At 46.4% G+C, this 25,838-nt stretch overlaps 1 protein-coding gene across 1 annotated transcript in view; it reads left to right on the top strand.

Annotated features, from left to right (window-relative positions):
- LOC123996450 (sushi, nidogen and EGF-like domain-containing protein 1) overlaps positions 1-25,838 on the top strand; it is a 157,517-nt gene that overhangs the window by 120,352 nt on the left and 11,327 nt on the right. Inside the window, exons 17-27 of the mRNA XM_046299819.1 lie at positions 9,093-9,206; positions 9,718-9,834; positions 9,990-10,084; positions 14,376-14,586; positions 15,848-16,031; positions 16,754-16,866; positions 20,786-21,064; positions 21,261-21,402; positions 22,220-22,302; positions 22,466-22,558; positions 22,736-22,852. Of these exons, the coding sequence (XP_046155775.1) occupies positions 9,093-9,206; positions 9,718-9,834; positions 9,990-10,084; positions 14,376-14,586; positions 15,848-16,031; positions 16,754-16,866; positions 20,786-21,064; positions 21,261-21,402; positions 22,220-22,302; positions 22,466-22,558; positions 22,736-22,852 (1,548 nt within the window). The remainder of the gene's footprint in view (positions 1-9,092; positions 9,207-9,717; positions 9,835-9,989; positions 10,085-14,375; positions 14,587-15,847; positions 16,032-16,753; positions 16,867-20,785; positions 21,065-21,260; positions 21,403-22,219; positions 22,303-22,465; positions 22,559-22,735; positions 22,853-25,838) is intronic.

Here is a 25,838-nt window from a genome sequence, read left to right as displayed (position 1 = left end):
TAACCCGTCAGCGTACACATCACTGACAATCTGAAATGGTCCACCCACACAAACAGTGTGGTGAAGAAGGAGCAACAGCGCCTCTAAGACCCTCACAAACTTTTACAGATGCACCATCGAGAGGATCCTGTTGGGCTGTATCACTTCCTGGTACGGCAACTGCACCGCCCTCAACTGCAAGGCTCTCCCCAGGGTGGTACGCATCCCTGGGGGCACACTACCTGCCCTCCTGGATACCAACAGCACCCAATGTCACAGGACGGCCAAAAGATCATCAAGGACAACAAACACCCGAGCCACTGCCTGTTCACCCGGTTATCATCCAGAAGGCGAGGTCAGTACAGGTGCCTCAAAGCTGGGACCGAGAGACTGGAAAACAGCTTCTATCTCACGGCCATCAGACTGTTAAATAGCCATCACTAGCCGGCTTCCACCCAGTTATGCAACCCTGCACCTTAGAGGCTCTGGTCTAAAGTAGTGCACTATATAGGGAATAGGGTTCCATAGGGCTCTGGTCTAAAGTAGTGCACTATATAGGGAATAGGCTATTAGGGCTCTGGTCTAAAGTAGTGCACTAAATAGGGAATAGGGTTCCATAGGGCTCTGGTCTAAAGTAGTGCACTATATATAGGGAATAGGGTTCCATAGGGCTCTGGTCTAAAGTAGTGCACTATATAGGGAATAGGGTTCCATAGGGCCCTGGTCTAAAGTAGTGCACTAAATAGGGAATAGGGCTCTGGTCTAAAGTAGTGCACTATATAGGGAATAGGGTTCCATAGGGCCCTGGTCTAAAGTAGTGCACTATATATAGGGAATAGGGTTCCATAGGGCTCTGGTCTAAAGTAGTGCACTATATATAGGGAATAGGGTTCCATAGGGCTCTGGTCTAAAGTAGTGCACTATATAGGGAATAGGGTTCCATAGGGCTCTGGTCTAAAGTAGTGCACTATATAGGGAATAGGGTTCCATAGGACTCTGGTCTAAAGTAGTGCACTATATATAGGGAATAGGTTTCCATAGGACTCTGGTCTAAAGTAGTGCACTATATAGGGAATAGGGTTCCATAGGGCTCTGGTCTAAAGTAGTGCACTATATAGGGAATAGGGTTCCATAGGACTCTGGTCTAAAGTAGTGCACTATATAGGGAATAGGGTTCCATTTGAGACTCATTTCTTAATCTTACACGGACCTGTTTGGTTTAGCGTTCTCAAATGTTTGTTTGTTTATGTAGAGATCAGCGAGTGTTTACTTTACTGACTTTATTGTCCCCATGAGGAAATACTGTTACAGTGTCATGTACACATTTAAAGTGGTGTTTAAATACAGAACAAAATTACAATACAACTGTCATAACAGTTACATGCTATGTGTTCCTCTACAATCTGTATGTTCTGACCTCTGATAGACGTTGCAGAGGACACTTTAATTATGTAAACATTATTAAAGTTTGTCCCAGCCCTGTCTGAACGGAGGAACATGTAGGAACAGGATGGCAGCCTACCTGTGTGAGTGTAGTTTCAGTAGAAACCGCTGTCAGACAAGTAGAATTCACCTCTATACTACTTCTATACCTACAGGTCTCTATACTGCTTCTATACCTACAGGTCTCTATACTACTTCTGTACCTACAGGTCTCTATACTACTTCTATACCTACAGGTCTCTATACTGCTTCTGTACCTACAGGTCTCTATACTACTTCTGTACCTACAGGTCTCTATACTACTTCTGTACCTACAGGTCTCTATACTACTTCTGTACCTACAGGTCTCTATACTACTTCTATACCTACAGGTCTCTATACTACTTCTGTACCTACAGGTCTCTATACTACTTCTGTACCTACAGGTCTCTATACTACTTCTGTACCTACAGGTCTCTATACTGCTTCTGTACCTACAGGTCTCTATACTGCTTCTGTACCTTCTCTATACTACTTCTGTACCTACAGGTCTCTATACTACTTCTGTACCTACAGGTCTCTATACTACTTCTGTACCTACAGGTCTCTATACTGCTTCTGTACCTACAGGTCTCTATACTGCTTCTGTACCTACAGGTCTCTATACTGCTTCTGTACCTACAGGTCTCTATACTACTTCTGTACCTACAGGTCTCTATACTACTTATGTACCTACAGGTCTCTATACTACTTCTGTACCTACAGGTCTCTATACTGCTTCTGTACCTACAGGTCTCTATACTGCTTCTGTACCTACAGGTCTCTATACTACTTCTGTACCTACAGGTCTCTATACTACTTCTGTACCTACAGGTCTCAATAATACTTCTTTACCTACAGGTCTCTATACTACTTCTGTACCTACAGGTCTCTATACTACTTCTATACCTACAGGTCTCTATACTGCTTCTATACCTACAGGTCTCTATACTACTTCTGTACCTACAGGTCTCTATACTACTTCTATACCTACAGGTCTCTATACTACTTCTGTACCTACAGGTCTCTATACTACTTCTGTACCTACAGGTCTCTATACTACTTCTGTACCTACAGGTCTCTATACTACTTCTGTACCTACAGGTCTCTATACTACTTCTGTACCTTCTGTACCTAGGTCTCTATACTACTTCTGTACCTACAGGTCTCTATACTACTTCTGTACCTACAGGTCTCTATACTGCTTCTGTACCTACAGGTCTCTATACTACTTCTGTACCTACAGGTCTCTATACTACTTCTGTACCTATACTACTTCTGTACCTACAGGTCTCTATACTGCTTCTGTACCTACAGGTCTCTATACTACTTCTGTACCTACAGGTCTCTATACTACTTCTGTACCTACAGGTCTCTATACTACTTCTGTACCTACAGGTCTCTATACTACTTCTGTACTACTGCTTCTGTACCTACAGGTCTCTATACTACTTCTGTACCTACAGGTCTCTATACTACTTCTGTACCTACAGGTTCTGTACCTACAGGTCTCTATACTACTTCTGTACCTACAGGTCTCTATACTACTTCTGTACCTACAGGTCTCTATACTACTTCTGTACCTACAGGTCTCTATACTACTTCTCTATACTACTTCTGTACCTACAGGTCTCTATACTTCTTACCTACAGGTCTCTACTACTTCTGTACCTACAGGTCTCTATACTACTTCTGTACCTACAGGTCTCTATACTACTTCTGTACCTACAGGTCTCTATACTACTTCTGTACCTACAGGTCTCTATACTACTTCTGTACCTACAGGTCTCTATACTACTTCTGTACCTACAGGTCTCTATACTACTTCTGTACCTACAGGTCTCTATACTACTTCTGTACCTACAGGTCTCTACTTCTGTACCTACAGGTCTCTATACTTTCTGTACCTACAGGTCTCTATACTACTTCTGTACCTACAGGTCTCTATACTACTTCTGTACCTACAGGTCTCTATACTACTTCTGTACTACCTACAGGTCTCTATACTTTCTGTACCTACAGGTCTCTATACTACTTCTGTACCTACAGGTCTCTATACTACTTCTGTACCTACAGGTCTCTATACCTTCTGTACCTACAGGTCTCTATACTACTTCTGTACCTACAGGTCTCTATACTACTTCTGTACCTACAGGTCTCTATACTACTTCTGTACCTACAGGTCTCTATACTACTTCTGTACCTACAGGTCTCTATACTACTTCTGTACCTACAGGTCTCTATACAGTACCTACAGGTCTCTATACTACTTCTGTACCTACAGGTCTCTATACTACTTCTGTACCTACAGGTCTCTATACTACTTCTGTACCTACAGGTCTCTATACTACTTCTGTACCTACAGGTCTCTATACTACTTCTGTACCTACAGGTCTCTATACTACTTCTGTACCTACAGGTCTCTATACTACTTCTGTACCTACAGGTCTCTATACTACTTCTGTACCTACAGGTCTCTATACTACTTCTCTATACTACTTCTGTACCTACAGGTCTCTATACTACTTCTGTACCTACAGGTCTCTATACTCTCTACTTCTGGTCTCTATACTACTTCTGTACCTAGGTCTCTATACTACTTCTGTACCTACAGGTCTCTATACTACTTCTGTACCTACAGGTCTCTATACTACTTCTGTACCTACAGGTCTCTATACTACTTCTGGTCTCTCTATACTACTTCTGTACCTACAGGTCTCTATACTACTTCTGTACCTACAGGTCTCTATACTACTTCTGTACCTACAGGTCTCTATACTATACAGGTCTCTATACTACTTCTGTACCTACAGGTCTCTATACTTCTGTACCTACAGGTCTCTATACTACTTCTGTACCTACAGGTCTCTATACTACTTCTGTACCTACAGGTCTCTATACTACTTCTGTACCTACAGGTCTCTATACTACTTCTGTACCTACAGGTCTCTATACTACTTCTGTACCTACAGGTCTCTATACTACTTCTGTACCTACAGGTCTCTATACTACTTCTGTACCTACAGGTCTCTATACTACTTCTGTACCTACAGGTCTCTATACTACTTCTGTACCTACAGGTCTCTATACTACTTCTGTACCTACAGGTCTCTATACTACTTCTGTACCTACAGGTCTCTATACTACTTCTCTCTATACCTACAGGTCTCTATACTACTTCTGTACCTACAGGTCTCTATACTACTTCTGTACCTACAGGTCTCTATACTACTTCTGTACCTACAGGTCTCTATACTACTTCTGTACCTACAGGTCTCTATACTACTTCTGTACCTACAGGTCTCTATACTACTTCTGTACCTACAGGTCTCTATACTACTTCTGTACCTACAGGTCTCTATACTACTTCTGTACAGGTCTCTATACTACTTCTGTACCTACAGGTCTCTATACTACTTCTGTACCTACAGGTCTCTATACTACTTCTGTACCTACAGGTCTCTATACTACTTCTGTACCTACAGGTCTCTATACTACTTCTGTACCTACAGGTCTCTATACTACTTCTGTACCTACAGGTCTCTATACTACTTCTGTACCTACAGGTCTCTATACTACTTCTGTACCTACAGGTCTCTATACTACTTCTGTACCTACAGGTCTCTATACTACTTCTGTACCTACAGGTCTCTATACTACTTCTGTACCTACAGGTCTCTATACTACTTCTGTACCTACAGGTCTCTATACTACTTCTGTACCTACAGGTCTCTATACTACTTCTGTACCTACAGGTCTCTATACTACTTCTGTACCTACAGGTCTCTATACTACTTCTGTACCTACAGGTCTCTATACTACTTCTGTACCTACAGGTCTCTATACTACTTCTGTACCTACAGGTCTCTATACTGCTTCTGTACCTACAGGTCTCTATACTACTTCTGTACCTACAGGTCTTATACTACTTCTGTACCTAGGTCTCTATACTACATCTCTCAAAGCTGAGTCTGTCTGTACCTGTCTGTCTGTCTGTCTGTCTGTCTGTTCTGTCTGTCTCTATACTACTTCTGTCTGTCTGTCTGTCTGTCTGTCTGTCTGTCTGTCTGTCTGTCTGTCTGTCTGTCTGTCTGTCTGTTCTGTCTGTCTGTCTGTCTACTTCTGTACCTCAGGTCTCTAGGAATCAGGTTAAACTTCTGTACCTACAGGTCTCTATACTACAACAAAAAACTACTGTAACTCTTAATCTTCTGTTACAGGTCTCTATACTACTTCTGTAAGAGGTCTCTAACTACTTCTGTAATCAGATTACATTATTGACCTACAGGTCTAATCAAAAACTGATGTTACTGTTATTTTTGGATAGGTCTAACCAGCCTAGCTGTATACTACTTCTGTACCTACAGGTTTATACTACTTCTGACAGGTCTCTAACTACTTCTGTACCTACAACCCTGTGTGTTCTGTCCTGTCTCATGCTACTTCTGTACCTACAGGTGTGCATACTTCTGTACCTATGTTCATAAGTGTGTCTGTGTGTGTTCTGTGGTTTTACTCTCAGATATGGATGAGTGTCTGTCCTACAGGTCCTGTAAACTTCTGAGGAAGGTCATGTGAGGACCAGCCGGGTTCTATACTACTACTGCCACTGCCAACACGGTCTTCAGAGGACAAGACTGTTCTGATCAGGTCTCAACATTCACCTCTGGTCTCTATACCATGTGTATCATGTCTCTATACTACTTCTGTACCAGCTGTATTCCAGTTGTATCCCTCCAGCTGTATTCTTCTGTACCTACAGGTCATCCTTCTCCAGCTGTATACTACTTCCAGTCTTATACCCTCCAGGTCTGTATTCCAGTGTTATCCTATCCAGTTGTATTCCAGTTGTATCCAGGTCTCCAGCTGGTCTGACTTCTTCAGGTCTCTATACTACTTCTGTACAGTGTTATCCCTCCAGTTGTATTCCAGTTGTATCCCTCCAGCTGTATTCCAGTTGTATCCCTCCAGCTGTATTCCAGTTGTATCCCTCCAGCTGTATTCCAGTTGTATCCCTCCAGTCTGTCTTCCTGTCTGTATCCTGTCTGTCCAGTCTGTCTGTCCAGTTGTATCCTGTCTCCAGTGTTATCCCTCCAGTGTTATCCCTCCAGCTGTATTCCAGTTGTATCCCTCCAGCTGTATTCCAGTTGTATCCCTCCAGATTACTTATTGACAGTTGTATGTTACTCCATTTTTGGATATTAACCAGCAGCTGTAACCGATTCCAGTTGACATCCTACCCAACCCTGTGTGTGTGTCTGTGCATGCCCATCCAGCTGTATGTTCATAAGTGTGTCTGTGTGTGTGCAGTGTTTTCCTCCAGATATGGATGAGTGTCTGTCGTTGTATCCGGAGGAACCCTCCAGCTGTATTCCAGTTGTATCCAACACGGCTCAGAGGACAGACTGTGAGATCGGTCCATTCACTCTGTCTAGGGGCCATGTGTATCATGTATCCTCCAGCTGTATTCCAGTTGTATCCCTCCAGCTGTATCCCTCCAGTATTCCAGTTGTATCCCTCCAGCTGTATTCCAGTGTATCCCCAGCTGTATTCCAGTTGTATCCCTCCAGCTGTATTCCAGTTGTATCCCTCCAGCTGTATCCAGTTGTATCCCTCCAGCTGTATTCCAGTGTATCCCTCCAGTTGTTCCATCCCTCCAGCTGTATTCCAGTTGTATCCCTCCAGCTGTATTCCAGTTGTATCCCTCCAGCTGTATTCCAGTTGTATCCCTCCAGTGTTATCCCTCCAGTGTTATCCCTCCAGCTGTATTCCAGTTGTATCCCTCCAGCTGTATTCCAGTTGTATCCCTCCAGCTGTATTCCAGTTGTATCCCTCCAGCTGTATTCCAGTTGTATCCCTCCAGCTGTATTCCAGTGTTATCCCTCCAGTTGTATTCCAGTTGTATCCCTCCAGCTGTATTCCAGTTGTATCCCTCCAGTTGTATCCCTCCAGTTGTATCCCTCCAGCTGTATTCCAGTTGTATCCCTCCAGCTGTATTCCAGTTGTATTCCAGTTGTATCCCTCCAGCTGTATTCCAGTTGTATCCCTCCAGTGTATCCCTCCAGTTGTATTCCAGTTGTATCCCTCCAGCTGTATTCCAGTTGTATCCCTCCAGCTGTATTCCAGTTGTATCCCTCCAGCTGTATTCCAGTTGTATCCCTCCAGTTGTATCCCTCCAGCTGTATTCCAGTTGTATCCCTCCAGTTGTATCCCTCCAGCTGTATTCCAGTTGTATCCCTCCGGTTGTATCCCTCCAGCTGTTTTCCAGTTGTATCCCTCCAGCTGAATTCCAGTTGTATCCCTCCAGTTGTATTCCAGTTGTATCCCTCCAGCTGTATTCCAGTTGTATCCCTCCAGCTGTATTCCAGTTGTATCCCTCCAGCTGTATTCCAGTTGTATCCCTCCAGCTGTATTCCAGTTGTATCCCTCCAGCTGTATTCCAGTTGTATCCCTCCAGTTGTATCCCTCCAGCTGTATTCCAGTTGTATCCCTCCAGTTGTATCCCTCCAGCTGTATTCCAGTTGTATCCCTCCAGTTGTATCCCTCCAGCTGTTTTCCAGTTGTATCCCTCCAGCTGTATTCCAGTTGTATCCCTACAGTTGTATCCCTCCAGTGTTATCCCTCCAGTTGTATTCCAGTTGTATCCCTCCAATTGTATTCCAGTTGTATCCCTCCAGCTGTTTTCCAGTTGTATCCCTCCAGCTGTATTCCAGTTGTATCCCTCCAGCTGTATTCCAGTTGTATTCCTCCAGTTGTATCCCTCCAGTGTTATCCCTCCAGTTGTATTCCAGTTGTATCCCTCCAGTTGTATTCCAGTTGTATCCCTCCAGCTGTATTTCAGTTGTATCCCTCCAGCTGTATTCCAGTTGTATCCCTCCAGTTGTATTCCAGTTGTATCCCTCCAGCTGTATTCCAGCTGTATTCCAGTTGTATCCTTCCAGCTGTATTCCAGTTGTATCCTTCCAGCTGTATTCCAGTTGTATCCCTCCAGCTGTATTCCAGTTGTATCCCTCCAGCTGTATTCCAGTTGTATTCCAGTTGTATCCCTCAAGTTGTATTCCAGTGTTATCCCCTCCAGTTGTATTCCAGTTGTATCCCTCCAGCTGTATTTCAGTTGTATTCCACCCTGTATTCCAGCTGTATCCCTCCAGTTGTATCCCTCCAGCTGTATTCCAGTTGTATCCCTCCAGCTGTATTTCAGTTGTATCCCTCCAGCTGTATTCCAGCTGTATCCCTCCAGCTGTATCCCTCCAGCTGTATTCCAGTTGTATCCCTCCAGCTGTATTCCAGTTGTATCCCTCCAGCTGTATTCCAGTTGTAACCCTCCAGTTGTATCCCTCCAGTTGTATTCCAGTTGTATCCCTCCAGTGTTATCCCTCCAGCTGTATTCCAGTTGTATCCCTCCAGCTGTATTCCAGTTATAACCCTCCAGCTGTATTCCAGTTGTATCCCTCCAGCTGTATTCCAGTTGTATCCCTCCAGCCGTATTCCAGTTGTATCCCTCCAGCCGTATTCCAGTTGTATCCTTCCTGTCTCTGAGTGTGTTGTGTCTCCAGAGCAGGACAGATGTATCCTTCCTGTCTCTGAGTGTGTTGTGTCTCCAGAGCAGGACAGATGTATCCTTCCTGTCTCTGAGTGTGTTGTGTCTCCAGAGCAGGACAGATGTGAGTCCAGCCCCTGTTTGAACGGCGGTGTGTGTCGGGGCTCCAGGAACAACTACCTGTGTGTGTGTAAAGAAGGGTTCTTGGGGGACCGCTGCCAGTCATGTGAGTAGAGCTATACCGGTCGAGTCTGAAATGGCACCCTATTCCCTATATGGTGCACTACTTTTGACCAGGGCCCTATGGCACCCTATTCCCTATATAGTGCACTACTTTTGACCAGGGCCCTATGGCACCCTATTCCCTATATAGTGCACTACTTTTGACCAGGGCCCTATGTAGGGAATAGGGTGCCATTCAGTGGCGGCTGCTGAGGGGAGGACGGCTCATAATAATGGCTGGGACGGAGTGAATGGAACGGCGACAAACACACGGAAACCACGGAAACCACGGAAACCATGGAAACCACGGAAACCATGGAAACCACGTGTTCGATGTTTTTCATACCATTCCACCTATTCTGCTCCAGCCATTACCACGAGCTCGTCCTCCCCAATTATGGTGCCACCAACCTCCCGTGGTGCCATTTTGGATGCAGTCTCTTCTACTGTGGTGGTGGTGGTGGTGGTAACAGAATAGCACATCATGGTGACAGATGGTCTCTGACTCCCCCTAGTGGAGAATCCCTGTGTACTGCAGCCGTGTGGGAACAGAGGCCTCTGCCATAGTGACAGGAAAGGGAACTACAGCTGTACTTGCAAAGTGGGTCACACAGGCAAGGACTGTGAGAGAGGTGAGAGTCAATTCAGCTATCCTAACGACTATCAATTATCTTATTGGGGTATTATTCAAGAAACCCATAAATTCAATTAAATGTATCAATTAATCAATACCAAGTCTCTTCTTTGTGGTAGAAATAACCAATGCTATTTTTATCACTGTTCCCAGACCTGTTGCCTCCCTCTGGTCTGCATGTACTACGGGTGGAGGAGGATGAGGTGGAGCTGCGCTGGGACCTGCCGGACCCCTCGTCTCAGAGCCTGGTCAGTTTAATTCATAAATGTTTTTATTTAACCCATTGTGGTCAGAAGACCGCTTTCACCAGAGGGTTATATTACACAGCTAGATCAATGAGTAAGACAGATTACTTTGATTAACAATTCATTACACCATCGCCCATTTCAGAGGCTCTGGTCGTGAGTAGTGCACTATATAGGGAATAGGGCTCTGGTCATGAGTAGTGCACTATATAGGGAATAGGGCTCTGGTCATGAGTAGTGCACTATATAGGGAATAGGGCTCTGGTCATAAGTAGTGCACTATATAGGGAATAGGGCTCTGGTCATGAGTAGTGCACTATATAGGGAATAGGGCTCTGGTCATAAGTAGTGCACTATAGGAATAGGGCTCTGGTCATGAGTAGTGCAATATAGGGAATAGGGCTCTGGTCAGAAGTAGTGCACTATATAGGGAATAGGGCTCTGGTCTAAAGTAGTGTACTATATAGGGAATAGGGCTCTGGTCATGAGTAGTGTACTATATAGGGAATAGGGCTCTGGTCATGAGTAGTGCACTATATAGGGAATAGGGGGAATAGGGCTCTGGTCAAAGTAGAAGGGGTCATGACTATATAGGGAATAGGGCTCTGGTCATGAGTAGTGTACTATATAGGGAATAGGGTTCTGGTCATGAGTAGTGCACTATATAGGGAATAGGGCTCTGGTCATGAGTAGTGCACTATATAGGGAATAGGGCTCTGGTCATGAGTAGTATATAGGGAATAGGGCTCTGGTCATGAGTAGTGCACTATATAGGAATAGGGCTCTGGTCATGGTAGTGCACTATATAGGGAATAGGGCTCTGGTCATGTAGCACTATATAGGGAATAGGGCTCTGGTCATGAGTAGTGCACTATATAGGGAATAGGGCTCTGGTCATGAGTAGTGCACTATATAGGGAATAGGGCTCTGGTCATGAGTAGTGCACTATATAGGGAATAGGGCTCTGGTCATGAGTAGTGCACTATATAGGGAATAGGGCTCTGGTCATGAGTAGTGCACTATATAGGGAATAGGGCTCTGGTCATGAGTAGTGCACTATATAGGGAATAGGGCTCTGGTCAATAGTGCACTATATAGGGAATAGGGCTCTGGTCAAAGTAGTGCACTATAGGGAATAGGGCACTATGCACTAGGGAATAGGGCTCTGGTCAGAAGTAGTGCACTATATAGGGAATAGGGCTCTGGTCTAAAGTAGTGCACTATTTAGGGAATAGGGCTCTGGTCTAAAGTAGTGCACTATTTAGGGAATAGGGCTCTGGTCAGAAGTAGTGCACTATATAGGGAATAGGGCTCTGGTCATGAGTAGTGCACTATATAGGGAATAGGGCTCTGGTCAGAAGTAGTGCACTATATAGGGAATAGGGCTCTGGTCTAAAGTAGTACACTATATAGGGAATAGGGCTCTGGTCAGAAGTAGTGCACTATATAGGGAATAGGGCTCTGGTCCAAAGTAGTGCACTATATAGGGAATAGGGCTCTGGTCTATAGTAGTACACTATATAGGGAATAGGGCTCTGGTCTATAGTAGTACACTATATAGGGAATAGGGCCCTGGTCTATAGTAGTACACTATATAGGGAATAGGGCTCTGGTCTAAAGTAGTACACTATATAGGGAATAGGGCTCTGGTCTAAAGTAGTACACTATATAGGGAATAGGGCTCTGGTCTATAGTAGTACACTATATAGGGAATAGGGCTCTGGTCTATAGTAGTACACTATATAGGGAATAGGGCCCTGGTCTATAGTAGTACACTATATAGGGAATAGGGCTCTGGTCTAAAGTAGTACACTATATAGGGAATAGGGCTCTGGTCTATAGTAGTACACTATATAGGGAATAGGGCTCTGGTCTAAAGTAGTACACTATATAGGGAATAGGGCTCTGGTCTATAGTAGTACACTATATAGGGAATAGGGCTCTGGTCTATAGTAGTACACTATATAGGGAATAGGGCTCTGGTCTAAAGTAGTACACTATATAGGGAATAGGGCTCTGGTCTATAGTAGTACACTATATAGGGAATAGGGCTCTGGTCTATAGTAGTAGGGAATAGGGCCCTGGTCTATAGTAGTACACTATATAGGGAATAGGGCTCTGGTCCAAAGTAGTACACTATATAGGGAATAGGGCTCTGGTCAGAAGTAGTACACTATATAGGGAATAGGGCTCTGGTCAGAAGTAGTACACTATATAGGGAATAGGGCTCTGGTCTATAGTAGTACACTATATAGGGAATAGGGCCCTGGTCTATAGTAGTACACTATATAGGGAATAGGGCTCTGGTCTATAGTAGTACACTATATAGGGAATAGGGCTCTGGTCCAAAGTAGTACACTATATAGGGAATAGGGCTCTGGTCAGAAGTAGTACACTATATAGGGAATAGGGCTCTGGTCAGAAGTAGTACACTATATAGGGAATAGGGCTCTGGTCCAAAGTAGTACACTATATAGGGAATAGGGCTCTGGTCAGAAGTAGTGCACTATATAGGGAATAGGGCTCTGGTCCAAAGTAGTGCACTATATAGGGAATAGGGCTCTGGTCAGAAGTAGTACACTATATAGGGAATAGGGCTCTGGTCTATAGTAGTACACTATATAGGGAATAGGGCCCTGGTCTATAGTAGTACACTATATAGGGAATAGGGCTCTGGTCTATAGTAGTACACTATATAGGGAATAGGGCTCTGGTCCAAAGTAGTACACTATATAGGGAATAGGGCTCTGGTCAGAAGTAGTACACTATATAGGGAATAGGGCTCTGGTCAGAAGTAGTACACTATATAGGGAATAGGGCTCTGGTCCAAAGTAGTACACTATATAGGGAATAGGGCTCTGGTCAGAAGTAGTGCACTATATAGGGAATAGGGCTCTGGTCAGAAGTAGTACACTATATAGGGAATAGGGCTCTGGTCAGAAGTAGTACACTATATAGGGAATAGGGCTCTGGTCCAAAGTAGTACACTATATAGGGAATAGGGCTCTGGTCAGAAGTAGTGCACTATATAGGGAATAGGGCTCTGGTCCAAAGTAGTGCACTATATAGGGAATAGGGCTCTGGTCAGAAGTAGTACACTATATAGGGAATAGGGCTCTGGTCTATAGTAGTACACTATATAGGGAATAGGGCCCTGGTCTATAGTAGTACACTATATAGGGAATAGGGCTCTGGTCTATAGTAGTACACTATATAGGGAATAGGGCTCTGGTCCAAAGTAGTACACTATATAGGGAATAGGGCTCTGGTCAGAAGTAGTACACTATATAGGGAATAGGGCTCTGGTCAGAAGTAGTACACTATATAGGGAATAGGGCTCTGGTCCAAAGTAGTACACTATATAGGGAATAGGGCTCTGGTCAGAAGTAGTGCACTATATAGGGAATAGGGCTCTGGTCCAAAGTAGTGCACTATATAGGGAATAGGGCTCTGGTCAGAAGTAGTGCACTATATAGGGAATAGGGCTCTGGTCCAAAGTAGTGCACTATATAGGGAATAGGGTGCCATCAAGGAAGCACACTGAAACCTTGAACACTTGTTCATGGGGGTTGCACCTCCGTCACTATAATTATAATAATAATAAAAATATAATAATAATAATAATATAATAATATAATATAATAATATAATATAATAATATATGCCATTTAGCAGACGCTTTTATCCAAAGCGACTTACAGTCATGTGTGCATACATTCTACGTATGGGTGGTCCTGGGGATCGAACCCACTACCCTGGCGTTACAAGCGCCATGCTCTACCAACTGAGCTACAGAAGGACCACTCCGTTGTGTCGTTGCCATAGTTACCGCATCACCATGCTGCAGATGCCGCAGCATATTGGCGTCTTTCTGAAATGGGGGCTGATGACTGTTTCATCGCAATTAGACTATAGTGGCCTGGAAATATCATGATATTGTTAAAGTAGACAAATTAGTAGAAAATAACGTTGTTATCATTATGCTGTCGTCAAGTTTTTCTTTAGAGCGATGGCAATGTTGTCGTGAGCTACCAACGTTTTTCAGAAATAGCTAGCAATGCTAACGTTAGCGAGCTAAAATGTCGGTGCTCTCCCCTCAATGTTAGATAGTGGGCACAGAGGCCTCTACTGCCTCGAAAGCCAACCTGGCGATATTTGAAACTTGTAATCGTGTTTTCAAGCCACAGTAATGCACTTCAGACTAAATGTTCATTAGCACATATTGAGACTGCATTGTGGGTAGAAATCTCTGCTGGGCTTCAGTCCTAAAACAAACATGCAACCCCACGGATAGGTCAGTGGCTTCGCTGTGACCTACGCCCCTCTGGGTCTCCCGGGCCGTGGCAGTGGAACCAGGAAGACTGACTTCCTGGACAAGAAGCAGTCCACCTATCAGCTGCAGGGCCTGGTGCCCGGCCTGCTATACAACATCTCTACGTTCTCAGTGAAACGAAACACCAACAGCAACGACATCAGCCAGCCAGCCATCGCTCTCATACGCACCAGTGAGTGGACTGCTTCAGTACAGTGACAAGCACACTGTTTTATGTAAAGTGTCGTTTAGAATGTGTGTGTGTGTGTGTGTGTGTGTGTGTGTGTGTGTGTGTGTGTGTGTGTGTGTGTGTGTGTGTGTGTGTGTGTGTGTGTGTGTGTGTGTGTGTGTGTGTGTGTGTGTGTGTGTGTGTGTGTGTGTGTGTGTGTGTGTGTGTGTGTGTGTGTGTGTGTGTGTGTGTGTGTGTGTGTGTGTGTGTGTGTATACTGACCTGTGTATCTCTCTGTGTGTGTGTGTGTGTGTGTGTGTGTGTGTGTGTGTGTGTGTGTGTGTGTGTGTGTGTGTGTGTGTGTGTGTGTGTGTGTGTGTGTGTGTGTGTGTGTGTGTGTGTGTGTGTGTGTGTGTGTGTGTATATACTGACCTGTGTATACTGACCTGTGTGTGTGTGTGTGTGTGTGTGTGTGTGTGTGTGTGTGTGTGTGTGTGTGTGTGTGTGTGTGTGTGTGTGTGTGTGTGTGTGTGTGTGTGTGTGTGTGTGTGTGTGTGTGTGTGTGTGTGTGTGTGTGTGTGTGTGTGTGTGTATACTGACCTGTGTATACTGACCTGTGTGTGTGTGTGTGTGTGTGTGTGTGTGTGTGTGTGTGTGTGTGTGTGTGTGTGTGTGTGTGTGTGTGTGTGTGTGTGTGTGTGTGTGTGTGTGTGTGTGTGTGTGTGTGTGTGTGTGTGTGTGTGTGTGTGTGTGTGTGTGTGTATACTGACCTGTGTATCTCTCTGTGTGTGTATATACTGACCTGTGTATCTCTCTGTGTGTGTGTGTGTATACTGACCTGTGTATCTCTCTCTCTCTGTGTGTGTGTGTGTGTGTGTGTGTGTGTGTATATACTGACCTGTGTATCTCTCTCTGTGTGTGTATATACTGACCTGTGTATCTCTCTCTCTGTGTGCGTGTGTGTGTGTGTGTGTGCGTGCGTGCGTGTGTGTGTGTGTATACTGACCTGTGTATCTCTCTCTGTGTGTGTATACTGACCTGTGTATCTCTCTCTGTGTGTGTATACTGACCTGTGTATCTCTCTCTGTGTGTGTATACTGACCTGTGTATCTCTCTCTGTGTGTGTGTGTGTATACTGACCTGTGTATCTCTCTCTGTGTGTGTGTGTGTATATACTGACCTGTGTATCTCTCTGTGTGTGTGTGTGTGTATATACTGACCTGTGTATCTCTCTGTGTGTGTGTGTGTGTATATACTGACCTGTGTATCTCTCTCTGTGTGTCAGGGCCACGGCAGGTGGACCAGCTGCAGGTAGTCAACGTATCGTCCTCCCAGGTGTGGCTGAGGTGGCTGGTTCAGGCTGCTCGTCATGCTACCGTCAGCCAGGTGCGCCTTTCCCTGGTCTCCTGGGACGGTAGTGGAGTTGCCACCGCTCTGCTCAACACCAGCACAATGGAATATGCCTTCAGGTTCTGCTCCATTCAACATCGTTGTCACTAGTTTGGCAGTAGATTTGAGTGATTCTCAAAGTACTTGGAAAGACTCGTGAGATCATAGGCCTACTGGTCTAATGCCCATGAAGAGGTAGTTTGGGCAGAGCATGATGTATTTGGAGGTAGTGACCAAACATAAAGTTGAAAAACTTACAGCCTGCAATACTGATTATGTCCACTGGGTGCCACTGTATCACTATCACTTAATATTACTTTCTATGGCATTGGTTCTCAACCTTTTTCAGTTACTGTACAACCAATTGAGTTTTGCTCTGCCCGGAGTAAACCCTGAAGTAACCTCTCATGTGCATTTTACCAGTAAACCTATGGTCTCATGAGTCTTCTCCAGTACCCCCTGTGGGTAGGCCCAATAACCCCAGGATATCCCTTGTTGGCAACCACTGTTCTAGGGCACTGTCTGCACTGCAATACCCATTTAATCCAGTAGATGGCGTTGTGAAGCCAACGCTGATAAACATCCATAGACCAGAGCAGAATAGTTTTGTTTTTTTGTAATAATAATAATAATATATGCTATTTGGCAGACGCTTTTATCCAAAGCGACTTACAGTCATGTGTGCATACATTCTACGTATGGGTGGTCCCGGGAATCGAACCCACTACCCTGGCGTTACAAGCGCTTTGTCATGTTGCATGATTGGGATTTCTGTCTGTGTTTCTGTGTGTCTCCCCTTCAGCTCTCTGCTCCCTGGTCAGATGTACACGGTGGACGTTCTAACTCAAAGTGGTATCAGACCAGACGAGTCGCCCTCCACCAGTCACTCTGCTGGACCGCTGCAAGTCTGGACCAGTATGTCATCACACGTCTCATACATTAATCAATCAATCAGTCAATCAATCCAAACATGTATTTTATAAAGCCCTTTTTTTACAATCAACAATTTACAGATAACCAGCCAAGAGCAATGCAGAAGCAGTAACTCAATGAACCTCAGGAATTCGCTATGCATTCGTTAAGCATCTGCAAACTTCCCCATCCTAACATAGATAGTCTTGTCCACCGCGCAGAGCGATTCATTAACCTGAGACAAGACACTTAAATATGGCCACTCCCATTAGAAAATGTGATCAGGATCAACTGTCAGGATCAGGATCAACTGTCAGGATCAACTGTCAGGATCAACTGTCAGGATCAACTGTCAGGATCAGGATCAACTGGCACGTCGTGCCATTGTATTGAACGTTCTCGGGCCGCCTTCTACCGCCACGCCATAGTAGGTGCCCTAAAGAGGTGATAAGCCCAGTCATTCTGGACTGAGGCGAACTACTGTTTAATCTACATTACACTATAGTGCCTGGAAATACAATAACATTCAAAAGTAGTCAAATATTTAGTAGGAGACAACTTTGCAAGTATTATCATATCGTCAAATTTACTTTACATCAAAAGGTTTTTCCTACTAATTATTTGCCTTAGTTTGTACGTCATTGTATTTCCAAGCCACTGTAATTCACTTTGGATGAAATCTTCATCAGTTCTCAGTGACGATGCATTGAGTAGAATGCTCAGTCAGGCCTCAGTGACGATGCATTGAGTAGAATGCTCAGTCAGGCCTCAGTGACGATGCATTGAGTAGAATGCTCAGTCAGGCCTCAGTGACGATGCATTGAGTAGAATGCTCAGTCAGGCCTCAGTGACGATGCATTGAGTAGAATGCTCAGTCAGGCCTCAGTCCAAAATGAACGTTCAAAACAATATTGTGACTGAACATGCAACCTACGAATAGAATCATGAGAATCGCAATCCATATTATATCGGCACCTACGTATGGTGATAATATCATATACAGTGAGGTCCCTGGCATTAACCCACCCTGAGGAATCACTACGCATTTGTTAATAAAGCCTCTTAAAAGGGTCGTACCCTTTTTCCAATTTTCGCCTAAAATAACAAACTCCAATCTAACTGCCTGTAGCTCAGGACCTAAAATAACATACCCAAATCTAACTGCCTGTAGCTCAGGACCTAAAATAACATACCCAAATCTAACTGCCTGTAGCTCAGGACCTAAAATAACATACCCACATCTAACTGCCTGTAGCTCAGGACCTAAAATAACATACCCAAATCTAACTGCCTGTAGCTCAGGACCTAAAATAACATACCCAAATCTAACTGCCTGTAGCTCAGGACCTAAAATAACATACCCAAATCTAACTGCCTGTAGCTCAGGACCTAAAATAACATACCCACATCTAACTGCCTGTAGCTCAGGACCTAAAATAACATACCCAAATCTAACTGCCTGTAGCTCAGGACCTAAAATAACATACCCAAATCTAACTGCCTGTAGCGCAGGACCTAAAATAACATACCCAAATCTAACTGCCTGTAGCTCAGGACCTAAAATAACATACCCAAATCTAACTGCCTGTAGCTCAGGACCTAAAATAACATACCCAAATCTAACTGCCTGTAGCGCAGGACCTAAAATAACATACCCAAATCTAACTGCCTGTAGCTCAGGACCTAAAATAACATACCCAAATCTAACTGCCTGTAGCTCAGGACCTAAAATAACATACCCAAATCTAACTGCCTGTAGCTCAGGACCTAAAATAACATACCCAAATCTAACTGCCTGTAGCTCAGGACCTAAAATAACATACCCAAATCTAACTGCCTGTAGCTCAGGACCTAAAATAACATACCCAAATCTAACTGCCTGTAGCGCAGGACCTAAAATAACATACCCAAATCTAACTGCCTGTAGCTCAGGACCTAAAATAACATACCCAAATCTAACTGCCTGTAGCGCAGGACCTAAAATAACATACCCAAATCTAACTGCCTGTAGCTCAGGACCTAAAATAACATACCCAAATCTAACTGCCTGTAGCTCAGGACCTAAAATAACATACCCAAATCTAACTGCCTGTAGCTCAGGACCTAAAATAACAAACCCAAATCTAACTGCCTGTAGCTCAGGACCTAAAATAACATACCCAAATCTAACTGCCTGTAGCTCAGGACCTAAAATAACAAACCCAAATCTAACTGCCTGTAGCTCAGGACCTAAAATAACAAACCCAAATCTAACTGCCTGTAGCTCAGGACCTAAAATGACAGACCCAAATCTAACTGCCTGTAGCTCAGGACCTAAAATACAACCTCATGCTAATCGCATTAGCCTACATTAGCTCAAACGTCCCGCAGGGGCCCCACCGATCCTAAAAATGTTTTTAAAAAGGCAATGAAAAAAGAAAAAAGAAAAAACTTTTGGCATAAGCTGTTTAAAGAACTGGTTGTAGATGATTAAATAATAATAATGAATAAACCATTTATAATAAATATACGAAAAATAAATAAATAAATAAAAGGTAGAAAATTGCATCAAACTTGAATAGCGATTTGGCCGCATCAACGATCTTTGTCCACTACAATGTTAAAACTTGTCCTACGAGGACGTTCCCCTTGTCCTTCGAGGACGTTCCCCTTGTCCTTCGAGGACGTTCCCCATGTCCTTCGAGGACGTTCCCCTTGTCCTTCGAGGACGTTCCCCTTGTCCTTCGAGGACGTTCCCCTTGTCCTTCGAGGACGTTCCCTTCGAGGACGTTCCCCTTGTCCTACGAGGACGTTCCCCTTGTCCTTTGAGGATGTTCCCCTTGTCCTTCGAGGACGTTCCCCTTGTCCTTAGAGGACGTTCCCCTTGTCCTTCGAGGACGTTCCCCTTGTCCTTTGAGGATGTTCCCCTTGTCCTTCGAGGACGTTCCCCTTGTCCTTTGAGGACGTTCCCTTCGAGGACGTTCCCCTTGTCCTTAGAGGACGTTCCCCTTGTCCTTCGAGGACATTCCCTTCGAGGACGTTCCCCTTGTCCTTAGAGGACGTTCCCCTTGTCCTTTGAGGACGTTCCCTTCGAGGACGTTCCCCTTGTCCTACGAGGACGTTCCCTTCGAGGACGTTCCCCTTGTCCTTCGAGGACATTCCCCGTGTCCTTCGAGGACGTTCCCCTTGTCCTACGAGGACATTCCCCTTGTCCTACGAGGACGTTCCCCTTGTCCTTCGAGGACGTTCCCCTTGTCCTACGAGGACGTTCCCCTTGTCCTTCGAGGACGTTCCCCTTGTCCTTAGAGGACGTTCCCCTTGTCCTTTGAGGACGTTCCCTTCGAGGACGTTCCCCTTGTCCTACGAGGACGTTCCCTTCGAGGACGTTCCCCTTGTCCTACGAGGACGTTCCCTTCAAGGACGTTCCCCTTGTCCTTTGAGGACGTTCCCTTCGAGGACGTTCCCCTTGTCCTACGAGGACGTTCCCCTTGTCCTTTGAGGATGTTCCCCTTGTCCTTCGAGGACGTTCCCCTTGTCCTTCGAGGACGTTCCCCTTGTCCTTCAAGGACGTTCCCCTTGTCCTTCGAGGACGTTCCCCTTGTCCTTCGAGGACGTTCCCCTTGTCCTTTGAAGACGTTCCCTTCGAGGACGTTCCCCTTGTCGTCTTCCTTTCACTGTCCTCTCTCTCCTCTAACTTTCCTTTTTACTTCTATGAAAAGGCCAAGGCTTCTCTCTCTCTCTCTCCAGTTGGTAAATCCATTTTAATCGCACATTCCCGAGTCCTGTGGCAATTATGTCAGACCCGATCCAGATCCGAGACAAAAGTCTGAATTTTGGACCCGGATTTAAGAATTTTGGGGTCTGTTGGACCTCTAGTCTCAACTGTTTCTGTCAGCATACAGACAGACTGTCCTCTCTGTGCCCCCTCCCTCCCTGCCTCTAGGACCCCTCCCCCCTCAGAACCTGTCTCTGACCCATGTGACTTCCAACTCCGCCCTGGTGACGTGGGATGCCCATCCCAGGAACCTGCCAGACGGCTTCGTGATCAATGTGACGCGAGGCCTGAGCACCCGGAGCCGCTTCCTACCCAATGGGAAGCTGCGAACATATACCCTAAGAGAGCTTTCCCCAGGACAACACTACCACCTCGTCCTCATGGCTGTTCGGAACACGGGACAGGAACAGATTCACAGTGTACCACAGCACCTGGTCTTCACCACATGTGAGTGCTCTGCTTCCAGACTGTTCTATAGGCTACAGCTCTAACATACACTACTCTTTGTAATGCTCCGGGTACTTCTGCTTAGAGCCCAGAATGAGACTTCTACCATTCTAGGACTATCGTTTTGTCTGTTTCAGTCTGAAAAGCTTTCCTTTAGCACTTCCTATGCAACTAACTTTAACTCTACCTGGACCAGTACCGATGGACGAGCGACGAGGAGGGAGGACGAGGGAGAGACCGTCTGTCGGGGGGACCCCTGTGAGTCATACACTAGCCCCGTCTGAACCTCAGGACCTGGGGGTGACTGGAGAGAGAGAGCACTCTGAAGAGATGCCCAGGTAAGAGTGAGTGAGTGAGTGAGTGAGTGAGTGAGTGAGTGAGTGAGTGAGTGAGTGAGTGAGTGAGTGAGTGAGTGAGTGAGTGAGTGAGTGAGTGAGTGAGTGAGTGAGTGGTGGTGAGTGCACTCTGAAGAGATGCCCAGGTGAGTGAGTGAGTGAGTGAGTGAGTGAGTGAGTGAGTGAGTGAGTGAGTGAGTGAGTGAGTGAGTGAGTGAGTGAGTGAGTGAGTGAGTGAGTGCACTCTGAAGAGATGCCCAGGTGAGTGAGTGAGTGAGTGAGTGAGTGAGTGAGTGAGTGAGTGAGTGAGTGAGTGGTGAGTGAGTGAGTGAGTGAGTGAGTGAGTGAGTGAGTGAGTGAGTGCACTCTGAAGAGATGCCCAGGTGAGTGAGTGAGTGAGTGAGTGAGTGGTGAGTGAGTGAGTGGTGAGTGAGTGAGTGAGTGAGTGAGTGAGTGAGTGAGTGAGTGAGTGAGTGAGTGAGTGAGCGAGCGAGCGAGCGAGCGAGCGAGCGAGCGATAGATAGATAGATAGATAGATAGATAGATAGATAGATAGATAGATAGATAGATAGATAGATAGATAGATAGATAGATAGATAGATAGATAGATAGATAGATAGAGATTGGCTGTAGGGGGTTAAGGCTATGAGACACTAGAGCGCAGTGTTGCGCACATATTGTAGAAATTGTTCTTCCAAATTGTTCTTCCACTGCTAAACTGTGAACGGACTATTTGATGCTAACTAGACAAGGTTGGTTCTCTCAGGCTCTATCTGTCTTGTCTCTCTAAAAGCTTCGGCCATCGTTTGTTCTCTTCCAGATACACAGAACTGATTGATGGAAGGGGGAGGATAACAGCTAAGTTCACGAGCCTGCCCAGAAAGGTCATCAGACACCGCACTAGTAAGTAGTATCATAACCCCCATATATCATAATGCAAAACAGCCTCTTTAACAGTGATGATGATGGTGTGATCTGACACAAGTAAGAACATTGTGAAGTGTCAATATATCTCGCTCAATACCTCCTCAGAAACAGTTCATCCTTTTCTGTTTTTGCCTTGCAGAGCCTGAGCTTCCTATTCAGTTCCAGGAGATGGAGGAGACAACTAATCAAATCGGCCTTGCACTAGAGAGGAAGGAGGAAGAGGAGGGGCCTGGTAGGTTCTCTACAGCAGGACAGAGAATCAATCAGAAATTGTCTGTAGGGTACTGGTCAAATGTAGTGGACACATAAAGAGCATAGAGTGTCATTTGGGACGCATGCAGCGTTAGTGAAACCCGAGCTGCTGGTTTTCTCTGCTTGGGGTCCTGACAACAGTAATGCTGTGTTTCAGAGTCGTCCCGGGACTGCCAGAGCCTGCCCTGCCTGAACGGGGGTACGTGTGAGAAGGGGAGTGACTCATACATCTGCAATTGCGCAGCTGGGTTCAAGGGCAGGCAGTGTGAGCTGTGTAAGTTTATGTCTTTCTCCCTCCCCTCCCCACCACTTTCTCTTCAATGCATTTCCTCCCCCAAACACCCTCAGTCAGAGTCATTCCTTTCCTAAAACCATCAATCACCAGGGAGGAGTGCCAAATACCTCCCTCTCTCTCCCTTCCTCTCTGCCCCCCCCCTCCTCCATATTTCTCTCCTCTCAGACAAAAACCCTATCTCTCTGTCCTGTCTCTCCCTACCACCCTCCCTATCTCTGTTCTCTCCCTCCCTCCTTATCTCTCTCTATCTCTCTCCCCCCTATCGCTCTGTTCTCTCTCTCCCTCCCTATCTCTCTGTCCTGTCTCTCCCTACCGCCCTCCCTATCTCTCTGTCCTGTCTCTCCCTACTGCCCTCCCTATCTCTCTGTCCTGTCTCTCCCTACCGTCCTCCCTATCTCTCTGTCCTGTCTCTCCCTACCGCCCTCCCTATCCCTCTGTCCTGTCTCTCCCTACCGCCCTCCCTATCTCTCTGTCCTCGCTCTCCTTACCTCCCTCTCTGTCCTGTCTCTCCCTACCGCCCTCCCTATCTCTGTTCTCTCCCTCCCTCCTTATCTCTCTCTATCTCTCTCCCCCCTATCGCTCTGTTCTCTCTCTCCCTCCCTATCTCTCTGTCCTGTCTCTCCCTACCGCCCTCCCTATCTCTCTGTCCTGTCTCTTCCTACCGCCCTCCCTATCTCTCTGTCCTGTCTCTCCCTACCGCCCTCCCAATCTCTCTCCTCTCAGAGAAAAACCTTTCTGTCCTCACTCTCTCCCTCCCTATCTCTCTGTTCTGTCTCTCCCTACCGCCCTCCCTATCTCTCTGTCCTGTCTCTTCCTACCGCCCTCCCTATCTCTCTGTCCTGTCTCTTCCTACCGCCCTCCCTATCTCTCTGTCCTGTCTCTCCCTACCGCCCTCCCAATCTCTCTCCTCTCAGACAAAAACCTTTCTTTCTGTCCTCACTCACTCTCTCCCTCCCTCTCTGTCCTTACTCTCCTTACCTCCCTCTCTCCCTCCCTATCTCTCTCTCTCTCCCTCCCTATCGCTCTGTTCTCTCCCTATCTGTTCTCTCCCCTCCCTCTTCCCTCCCTCCCTATCTCTCTCCCTCCCTATCGCTCTGTTCTCTCTCCCCCTATCGCTCTGTTCTCTCTCTCCCCCTATCGCTCTGTTCTCTCTCTCCCTCCCTATCGCTCTGTTCTCTCTCTCCCTATCCTCCCTATCGCTCTGTTCTCTCTCTCCCTCCCTGTTCTATCGCTCTGTTCTCTCTCTCCCTCCCTATCGCTCTGTTCTCTCTCTCCCTCCCTATCGCTCTGTTCTCTCTCCCTCCCTATCGCTCTGTTCTCTCTCCCTCCCTATCGCTCTGTTCTCTCTCCCTCCCTATCGCTCTGTTCTCTCTCTCCCTCCCTATCGCTCTGTTCTCTCTCTCCCTCCCTCTCGCTCTGTTCTCTCTCCCTCCCTATCGCTCTGTTCTCTCTCCCTCCCTATCGCTCTGTTCTCTCTTCCCTCCCTATCGCTCTGTTCTCTCTCCCCTATCGCTCCCTATCGCTCTGTTCTCTCTCCCTCCCTATCGCTCTGTTCTCTCTCCCTCCCTATCGCTCTGTTCTCTCTCCCTCCCTATCGCTCTGTTCTCTCTCTCCCTCCCTATCGCTCTGTTCTCTCTCTCCCTCCCTATCGCTCTGTTCTCTCTCCCTCCCTATCGCTCTGTTCTCTCTCTCCCTCCCTATCGCTCTGTTCTCTCTCTCCCCTCCCTATCGCTCTGTTCTCTCTCTCCCTCCCTATCGCTCTGTTCTTCTCTCTCTCCCTCCCCCTCCCTATCGCTCTGTTCTCTCTCCCTCCCTCCCTATCGCTCTGTTCTCTCTCTCCCTCCCTCCCTATCGCTCTGTTCTCTCTCTCCCTCCCTATCGCTCTGTTCTCTCTCCCTCCCTATCGCTCTGTTCTCTCCCTCTCTGTTCTCTCCCTATCGCTCTGTTCTCTCTCTCCCTCCTCTGTTCTCTCTCTCCCTCCCTATCGCTCTGTTCTCTCCTCCCTATCTCTCCTCCCCTATCGCTCTGTTCTCCCTCTCCCTCCCTCCCTATCGCTCTGTTCTCTCTCTCCCTATCCTCTCCCTATCGCTCTGTTCTCTCCCTCTCCCTCCCTATCGCTCTGTTCTCTCCCTATCGCTCTCCCTCCCTATCGCTCTCTCTGTTCTCTCTCTCCCCCCCTATCGCTCTGTTCTCTCTCTCCCTCCCTATCGCTCTGTTCTCTCTCTCCCTCCCTATCGCTCTGTTCTCTCTCTCCCTCCCTATCGCTCTGTTCTCTCTCTCCCTCCCTATCGCTCTGTTCTCTCTCTCCCTCCCTATCGCTCTGTTCTCTCTCTCCCTCCCTATCGCTCTGTTCTCTCTCTCCCTCCCTATCGCTCTGTTCTCTCTCCCTCCCTATCGCTCTGTTCTCTCTCTCCCTCCCTGTTCTCTCTCCCTCCCTATCGCTCTGTTCTCTCTCTCCCCCTCCCTATCGCTCTGTTCTCTCTCTCCCTCCCTATCGCTCTGTTCTCTCTCTCCCTCCCTATCGCTCTGTTCTCTCTCTCCTCCCTATCGCTCTGTTCTCTCTCTCCCTCCCTATCGCTCTGTTCTCTCTCCCTCCCTATCGCTCTGTTCTCTCTCCCTCCCTATCGCTCTGTTCTCTCTCCCTCCCTATCGCTCTGTTCTCTCTCCCTCCCTATCGCTCTGTTCTCTCTCCCTCCCTATCGCTCTGTTCTCTCTCCCTCCCTATCGCTCTGTTCTCTCTCCCTCCCTATCGCTCTGTTCTCTCTCCCTCCCTATCGCTCTGTTCTCTCTCCCCCTCCCTGTCGCTCTGTTCTCTCTCCCTCCCTATCGCTCTGTTCTCTCTCCCTCCCTATCGCTCTGTTCTCTCTCTCCCTCCCTATCGCTCTGTTCTCTCTCTCCCTATCTTTTTGTCCTATATCTCTCTCTCTCTCTCTCTCTCTCTCTCTCTCTCTCTCTCTCTCTCTCT

The sequence above is a fragment of the Oncorhynchus gorbuscha genome, linkage group LG15 (assembly GCF_021184085.1).
Source record: "Oncorhynchus gorbuscha isolate QuinsamMale2020 ecotype Even-year linkage group LG15, OgorEven_v1.0, whole genome shotgun sequence".
Taxonomy (NCBI): domain Eukaryota; kingdom Metazoa; phylum Chordata; class Actinopteri; order Salmoniformes; family Salmonidae; genus Oncorhynchus; species Oncorhynchus gorbuscha.
Note: the sequence above shows the minus strand (reverse complement) of the source record. Positions and strands in the feature narration are given on the sequence as shown.